We start from the raw sequence: 9,236 nt of genomic DNA on the forward strand, positions 1-9,236 counted from the left end.
GTGGGCCTTAGAAAGCATCACTACGAACAAAGCTAGTGGAGGTGATGGAATCCCAGTTGAGCTATTTCAAATCCTGAAAGATGATGCTGTGAAAGTGCTGCACTCAATATGCCAGCAAATTTGGAAAACTCAGCAATGGCCACAGGACTGGAAAAGGTCAGTTTTCATTCCAATCCCAAAGAAAGGCAATCCCAAACTACCACACAATTGCACTCATCTCACATGCTAGTAGAGTAATGCTCAAAATTCTCCAAGCCAGGCTTCAGCAATACGTGAACCGTGAACTTCCAGATGTTCAAGCTGGTTTTAGAAAAGGCAGAGGAACAGAGATCAAAGTGCCAAATATTGCGGATTATAAAAAGCGAATTCAGAAAAACATCTACTTCTTTATTGACTATGCCAAAGCCTTTGATTGTGTAGATCACAATAAATTGGAAAATTCTGAAAGAGATGGGAATACCAGACCACCTAACCTGCCTCATGAGAAATTGTATGCAGGTCAGGAAGCAACAGTTAGAACTGGACATGGAACAACAGACTGGTTCCAAATATGAAAAGGAGTACATCAAGGCTGTATATTGTCACCCTGCTTATTTAACTTATATGCAGAGTACATCATGAGAAACGCTGGGCTGGAAGAAGCACAAGCTGGAATCAAGATTGCCTGGGAGAAATATCAATAACCTCAGATATGCAGATGACACCACCCTTATGGCAGAAAGTGAAGAGGAACTAAAAAGCCTCTTGATGAAAGTGAAAGAGGAGAGTGAAAAAGTTGGCTTAAAACTCAACATTCAGAAAACTAAGATCATGGCATCTGGTCCCATCACTTCAATGGGAAATAGATGGGGAGACAGTGGAAACAGTGTCAGACTTTATTTTTTTGGGCTCCGAAATCACTGCAGATGGTGATTGCAGCCATGAAATTAAAAGATGCTTACTCCTTGGAAGGAAAGTTATGATCAACCTAGATAGCATATTAAAAAGCAGAGACATTACACTGCCAAAAAAGGTCTGTCTAGTCAAGGCTATGGTTTTTCCAGTGGTCATGTATGGATGTGAGAGTTGGACTGTGAAGAAAGCTGAGCTCCGAAGAATTGATGCTTTTGAACTGTGGTGTTGGAGAAGACTCTTGAGAGTCCCTTGGACTGCAAGGAGATCCAACCAGTCCATCCTAAAGGAGATCAGTCCTGGGTGTTCATTGGAAGGACTGATGTTGAAGCTGAAACTCCAATACTTTGGCCACCTCATGCAAAGAGTTGACTCATTGGAAAAGACCCTAATGCTGGGAAGGATTGGGGGCAGGAGGAGAAGGGGATGACAGAGGATGAGATGGCTGGATGGCATCACCAACTCGATGGACATGGGTTTGGGTAGACAGGGAGGCCTGGTGTGCTGCGATTTCATGGGGTCACTGGCTTTGCCTAAACTTACTCTAAAACACAAGAACATAAAGGAGAGGAGGATGAGTGGTTTCTTTCTAAGAAACCAGTATCACCCTAAGAAAAACTTACTTGGACAAATAGGTTGAAGGAAATTATTAAAAGTAGAGGAGGTTTAATCATGTGCAGACAGATGGAATGGACACACGTCATTAAACCAGTAAAATGTACAATACCAAGAGTGACCCTAATGTAAACCGTGGACATCAGTTAACACTAGTCTCCTGACACTGGTCAGTTAGAACCACCCCACTAAGACAGGATGTTAGCAATAGAGGAAACTGATAGGGAAGGGCAGGGGCTATGCGTGACAGGCATAGGGGAACTGTACTTTCTGGGAAATTTAAGTTTTCTGTAAACTGCTCTAAAAAAATTCTTCTTAAAAAATAATTACGTTATTTATTAAAATGGGGGGTGGGCAGCTAGAGTATATACTCCATCTGAAATTCATGGTCAAGAGTCAACTTTTTTTCATTATAAGGCTTATGTATTATATATAGTATTATAATAGAGCCACAAGTCAGCTTAAGGTTTATGGAAATGGTTTCTCTTTAGTGCTGTACTACTCCTAATTATCATTCTTATGCAATCAAGCAGTGGTATCAAGGTAGTTTTTTTCTGACCTTCTGTTATGTTTTTCTTAGAATCAGGTGTTCCCACATGCCAGGGGGAACTGAGGCATTGGAAGACCGGTCACTACACTTTAATCCATGACAACAGCAAGACTGAATTTGCCCTGGACTTACTGCTCTACTGTGGCTGTGAAGGTAAGAGACAGTCACTCCCGAGAGACCCTCTCTAACTGAACCAGTTCAGAAGTTATCTGCCTTGGCTATGATCTTAGATCACAGGAGACTATGTTGGAAGGGTCTTAGGGGTCATGAATTTCAGTCTTCCAGCTCAGAGTACTATTTGTATCTGTGATCGAGGTATAGGAGATGGACCAAATAATAATTCCTAAGAAACCCCCCAGAGCTTTTATGTAAGTGTCGTTGCAGGTATATTTTATATTTTAGTTTTCAGCTCTTACTCAGTGTTGGTTGAATGATAAATTCAGGCTCCTAAGTCAGAGTTGGGTATGACTCAACTCCCAGATCCCCCAGTGTTAAGCAGCATGGAATCAATGATTCAAACAGATGATGTAACTCTTGCGGTGAGAGCTTTCTGAATGCTGTTTGTTTGCCCTTTGTAAGGCTGGGAGCCAGAGTATGGTGGCTTTACCTCCTACATTGCCAAAGGAGAAGACGAAGAGGTAAGTTGCTTCTGATAGCAAACCATCCTTTTTAGTTCTTAAAAATGTTTTCATTCTTCAGAGACCCAACTTTGATGACTTTATGCCAGTGTCTTTAGCTGACAAATCCATGTTGGTCTATCTGGCAGTGGTTCTGATTTCTAGTAGAAAGTACTCAGCATGCAGGAAAGATGCTAAAGGATAATCCCTAGGCATTCTACCCAGCTGAGAAATTCCAAATAAATGAAGAGTCAGGTGGTACATTTTCGTGAATCTTTCAAGGTAGGAAAACCTAGATGCATGAGGTAAAACCTTTCTGGGTATGTACTAGAATGGGGCTTGCTGTAATATGTCTTGACAGCCAGAGCAATAGCTCTTCCTAATAAAGGATCTTTTAAAAGATCCCTATCGCCAGAGTTTGAGTACTTGATATGGAAAAATCTGTTTAAGAAAAGAGATGAGAATCATCTGTGTTCTGATATATCATTGTATTTACCTGTTTCAGCTGCTAACAGTGAATCCAGAAAACAACTCTTTGGCACTGGTCTACAGAGATAGAGAAACTCTGAAATTTGTCAAGCACATTAACCACCGAAGCCTAGAACAAAAGAAAAGCTTCCCAAACAGAACAGGTTTCTGGGACTTTTCATTTGTCTATTATGAATGACAAAGCAGGGCAAAGCTGGAAAAAGACCTTTCCTGAGTACTGGCACAGCCGGAAGAGTTAAGACATCGCATGAAGGAGAGTCACAAGGTGACCTGTGTGACAGCGGTCTTAAAAACTGTGTGGCTGTCCTTTAGTAGGGCTCATGATGATTGTCGTCAGTTTAGACCTTGAGCTGGGAGCTAGGTACTTACCTCTTGATTTTTTTTTTTAAGGGTTTTGTCTTTAACATTCAGTTCTTCCTTTTCCATATTGGCTTCTTCAATGATTAAAAACTTTGTGTGGTAAAATATACACGATATAAAGTGTACCATTTTAACCATTTTGAAATGTACAGTTCATTGGCATTAGTACATTCACGTGGTCCTGCAGCCTTCACCACCATCCATCTGCAGAGCTTTCCCACCTTCCCCAGCTGCACCTCTGTCCCCATTAAATAGTAACTCCCTGCTTTCCCCTCCCTAGCCTGTGGAAGCCACCATTCTACTTTGTCTCTAGGTATCTACTAACTCATGTTCCTCATAAGACAAATAATATTTGTCTTTTTGTGACTGGCTTAATTTCACTTAGTGTAAAATCTTCAAGCTTCATCCATGTTTCCAGTGGTTGATTTTTTAAAAGTATATATATATATAGTCATAAATTTATGACTAGTTTCTGTCCTTCCCAATCTCATTGGTTTAGAAGATTATAGAACCTCACACCCCCTTTGATTCTGGGCCCCTCTGGCTTCCTCCCACTGCCTATGGCTTTGTTTCACTGTGACTCTGGACTATATAGACTTAAGACAATGTTTAGTATATTCCCTTGGAAAAAAAGCCTGGTCTGAAACCACGTGGCCCTGAGAGACTTCTGGTCAGTGACAAGGGTGGCTGCCTGTGCCCTGTGCAGTGGTTTCCAGGTGCCCACGACTGCTCCACACTGGAGTCGAGCCTCCAGTGTAACCAAATGATTCTAATCTCATATGTGACTTTCATTTCCCAAATACTGTAGGGTCAGCTGTCAAACTAGCCTTTCTTTAAGAGACCAGATGTTAAAGGCCATATCAGAATGCCAAGCAGCTGTCCTCTGTTACACTCTTCTTCCCCTGCACTGTTCAGGGGGCTGGTATGATGCCTGCCGCCTGTGTGCGTGGGTGTGCGTGGGTGGGCGCTCACTGTCACTGCATCACGAGGTGAAAGATGCGCTTCTCATTCCATTCCAGTGCGGTCTCCTTGCTAACTTTCTCTTTTTTACGTTTATTATGAGCTACTGCAGTAGCTTTTATTTTGGATTTTACAAATTAGTAGGAAAAGCATTGGGCTTTGTCCTTTTTATCTCCTAAAACTTTGAGTACTAAAATTTGCATTTAAGTGAAGACAGTTTCACTTTCTTTAGGCTGATGGTTTCAAAATTTTGATCTTGCACCTCAATCGGTAAAAAAAAAAAGTTTTAGCATGTATGTTTATTATATGGGGTATTTATAAGTTTTACACATTTCCTATACTAATATTCAGTATTGGTTGTTATAAAACAGTAGTTTTTAAAAGATGAACTAAAATAATACCTAGAACTGGTTCTTATATATTGTCTTTCCCATTGACATGGTGGGAACTGTTTTTCATGTGGTTTGGGGACCACAATATTTTAACCATAGCATAGTGACACTCAGGTGGGATTACAACTACTGCTTTGTTTTTGTTGGTTTAAATTTCCAAGCTTGCTTTTTAAGTTCTGCAGACTGAAGGTCATCCTGTAATGTTACTTTTGTTAACATAAAAATATGTTTATGTTAGTGGCATAAACCCAGGAATAGGGCTGAGCAGGTGTGTGCCAATTATGGAAAACAGTTTGAGACTCATTGTTCTAGGTAACATCTAAGAGCCCTGGAGCACTGAGTCTTAAGTCTTAGCATCCTACACAAGCATTAAAATGTACTTATTACATTCTCCTTAATCTCAGTGTGTTTATGGCCTATCAACACGTTTTCCGTACACTAGAGTATTCTGGTGTCCAAGGGGAGAGAATCCCTGAGAGCCAGACTGTGATGTTGCTGTCAGTTACATCACCTACAGCGGTACCTCTCTTAGGCTGTGAAGGATCGTGTAACTTGCAGGTCACTTCTCTGCACTGAAGGTACCCAGTGATGAAGTTGTTTTTCCTTAGTATTTCATTCTTCTTAGTTTTTTTAGGGCCTAGAGCCACTGTGGCAACTGTTAAGCAGCAAAAGAGGAATTACAACATGGGCACCTTTTTTATACTTCTTGCAGGTACAAGCTGTGATGTTCACCTGTAAAAATGTCATCTCTTAATTCTTATAATTCCTTTTAATAAAGGAAGATATTTTTTCCCCAAAGAGAATAGCTCTTTTTATCAGATTATCTCTGTAATACATGTTCATTGTGAAGAATACAACATATAAAAACATAAAGGTCACCCAGAACCCCACCAGCCTGTGACAGCCACTGTGTGCTGTGTGATGTATCAGTTTGGCTAGACTGAACTACATTTCCCAGGATTCCCAAACCTCTTTCCAGTTAGAAACTCTGTCACTAAATCCATGTCTGACCCTTTGCAACGCCATGGACTAAATATAAATAGCCCACCAGGCTCCTCTGTCCACGGGTTTTTCCAGGAGAGAATACTGAAGGGGGTTTCCAGTTAGACTGAGCCACAAGTTCCTGGGCAAGATACGAGCGCCAGAAGGAAGCAGTAGTCACTCTGCACCCCACACACATTGTACTGAGTAGCTTCCCTAGCGGCTCACCTTCTCAGTGTGAACCCGAGCCTGCAACTGCTCCACCTTCCACTGGCTCTTCTTTCAACTTCTCTGATGCAGGGTCGAGGTCAGGCAAGAACTGACACAGATTTTAATGTGTCCTGGTGGGCTCCAGCTTGTTCTTCCCAGCTCTGCATCCTTTGCGACTGCCTGTCCTGTGCACTTCAACTCGCAGCCTCAGACTTTGCCACTCCCTACAGCTGTGTAAGGTCAAGTCCCCTTGACAGATTTCCTTTATCATGTCAACCATTATGTAAATTAAGAACATTTTCATAAAGTTATTTTGAGAGCCTATTAGTATTTCTGTTGAGAAGGAAAATTAAGTATTTAAGGAAGAACCCTATAAATAATCTAATTTCAGTCCCTCATTTAAAGATGTAGAAAAATGAAATGCAGACAAGAAAGAGGCTGTTAACATTTTGAATGTGGCTTTTCTACAGCTTATAGCTTGCCTCCCAAACTCCTCTGAATGTGGTATTTCTTTCCCAAAGAGTACTGAAAAATAACAGTGCTTGGGCTGCCTCTGCCAGACCAGCATTTCCTCAACAAATAAGTTTTGGCTGCAATCTCTCTCCACTATCCTTGTGTACTTACCACTGTTACAACTGAATGAGAAATACAAACCCTGTTCAAAGGTTCTCGGTAGAGTGAGTGACACCAGAGGCAGGCCCTTCAGCCTGTGTGAACTGGACATTCCTACAAAAACAGATGATTCCTTCTCTGGTATAAAATCAGTCCACACAGAATAGTTTTGAAAACTACTCGGAACTTGCAAATGTGGCTTCATTTCAGGAATAGCAGATTTCTGTACCACACAGATGAAAAGATGACTCATGAGCTAGAGCATATAGTGTGGGCAGGGGCCAGATGGGGAAGAGGCAAAAATGCAAAACACCAGGCCGCCGTGGTGTCTTACTGTACACTAGTGTCAAAGTGAGACTGCAGTTGACTTAGTTTTGTGACCTCAGGACTCTGCACTTGCAGACTTGTAACTGCTAATTATAAGATGTGAAGTGTTAATAATGCTGAAAATCATTCTGGTACAGTACTTCTAGGTTTGCATAATAGTTGTCGAGTTTCTAGTTCTTTCACTCCTGGAGCTACTGACAGGCTTACTGAGGACAGACACTTCACGGAGAATAGCAGATGCTTTTCTTTGTTCAAGGGATTGGCTCAGCACCATAGGAGGACAGAGCTGCTTAAGTTGCAGCCCTTGCTCTCACTTAATAGCGGATTAACATTTATATAAACATAGAATATAATCAGAGCTAAAGAACAGACATGGGAGAGGAAAGCTCTCCTGAGAGAGCATTTGAACTGAGCCTTGATGTACCAGAGGGTTTCTCTGGTGGCTCAGACAGTAAAGAATCTGCCTGCAATGTGGGAGACCCAGGTTTGCTCCCTGGGTCAGGAAGATCCCCTGGAGAAGGACACGGCAAGAAGCATCCTCCCAGATACCAGAATCCTCAAGCTTCTAAATGAAAGCAGAGCGTTAACTTAAAGCTACAACAAAACTCAGCAACGAAAAAATAGAACTTAAGCTGTGGCTTCTAGAAGGCACTCAGATCCTCTTACCACAAAAAAATATGGCAACGAAATAGAGAACTAGCTGATAACCAAACACTTTTCTTTTCCTTAAGCTGAACATGAATGACATCTAAGAGGATAAAAAGTTTTATCCTTTTTATCATTATCCTGGATTAATATTTTGTGAACAATTTTCATCTCATCTAGTGTTTACTCTGGAGAAGGCAATGGCAACCCACTCCAGTACTCTTGCCTGGAAAATCCCATGGACGGAGGAGCCTGGTACGCTGCAGTCCATGGGGTCGCAAAGAGTCAGACATGACTGAGTGACTTCACTTTCACTTTTCACTTTCATGCATTGGAGAAGGAAATGGCAACCCACTCCAGTGTTCTTGCCTGGAGAATCCCAGGGATGGCGGAGCCTGGTGGGCTGCCGTCTGTGGGGTCGCACAGAGTTGGACACGACTGAAGCGACTTAGCAGCAGCAGCAGCAGCATTTACTCACTGGGGAACAGTTTGAAATAGCAGAAAGGGCCATGACTACTTGGTTTCAGAATCCACACTGCAACTTACCGAGCACTAGGACCCTGTGGAAAACATTCTGCCTCTCTGAACTCAGAGACAATAATAAGAGGATCAGATTAATGTGAAAATAACCTATTTATAATCTATAGATCAGGACTATGAAAGACATCCTGCTGCAGACTGACTCCTTCAAGCCTTGTCCATCAATATTTTTAGGTTGTAAGGAGTTTGGGGGCTGAAGAACAACAGAATAACCTTTAATGAGATGATTCCTTAAGGGTCCCTAAAAATAAATAATGCCATACAATTTAAAATCAGCACCAGGCTTCCCTGGTGGTCCAGTGGATAAGAATCTGGCTGCCAATGCAGAGGACACGGGTTCAATCCCTGGTCTGGGAAGATTTCACATTCCACAAAGCCGAGGTGCCACAGCTACTGAAGCCTGTGTTCCTGGAGTCCAGGCTCCACAACAAGAGAAGCCTGAGCACCAAACTGTAGAGAGGAGCCCCCGCTTGCTGAAAGAAGACAAAGCCCGTGTGTAGCAACGAGGACCCAGCACAGCCTAAATATATAAAGAGATTTTAAAAATAAAAAAGCAAATGCTTTTAGAAAAACCAGCACCAACTAGAGATTATCATCTCAAAAGGTGTAAGTCAGACCATGACTAACCAGAAAAAGACCCCACAGTGGGACTTCAGTTTTGCCAAGTACTCTAGTAAGTACTTAATCCCTGCACTTCAGTCTCCTCTTCTTTGAAGCAAATAAAAGATACTTTACTACTTTGGAGATTGTGGAAGATAATATATGAGGATGTCTTTTGAGCTTACAGATTTCAAAATGCAAAACAAAGGTGTTATAGGGGCTTAGTCTCATAAAAATTAGAACTCCTCTAATTTCAGAAATGGGAGAGGTAATCCTCCATGGCCAAATGGAGGACACTAGTAAAGTTAACTTACCACAGGAAAGGCCTGGCCTCTCTCTGTATGTCCTCTATGGGGCTGCATATTGGTCAATATTCTGATGCAGTGAACGGGTTAGACAATGTGCTAGACAATTTGAATAAAAGGATTACAGCATGCCAGGTGATTT

The 9,236-nt window shown here is 41.8% G+C and overlaps 1 protein-coding gene across 2 annotated transcripts in view; it reads left to right on the forward strand.

Annotated features, from left to right (window-relative positions):
- OGFOD1 (2-oxoglutarate and iron dependent oxygenase domain containing 1) overlaps nucleotides 1-3,927 on the forward strand; it is a 29,698-nt gene extending 25,771 nt beyond the window's left edge. For both annotated transcript variants that reach the window (XM_043434834.1, XM_043434835.1), the window contains exons 11-13: nucleotides 2,087-2,209; nucleotides 2,636-2,694; nucleotides 3,179-3,927. In XM_043434834.1, coding sequence (XP_043290769.1) covers nucleotides 2,087-2,209; nucleotides 2,636-2,694; nucleotides 3,179-3,340 — 344 coding nt within the window. In that variant the 3' untranslated portion in view covers nucleotides 3,341-3,927. The remainder of the gene's footprint in view (nucleotides 1-2,086; nucleotides 2,210-2,635; nucleotides 2,695-3,178) is intronic.
- The last annotated feature ends 5,309 nt before the right edge of the window (nucleotides 3,928-9,236 follow it).

The sequence above is a fragment of the Cervus canadensis genome, chromosome 18 (assembly GCF_019320065.1).
Source record: "Cervus canadensis isolate Bull #8, Minnesota chromosome 18, ASM1932006v1, whole genome shotgun sequence".
NCBI lineage: Eukaryota > Metazoa > Chordata > Mammalia > Artiodactyla > Cervidae > Cervus > Cervus canadensis.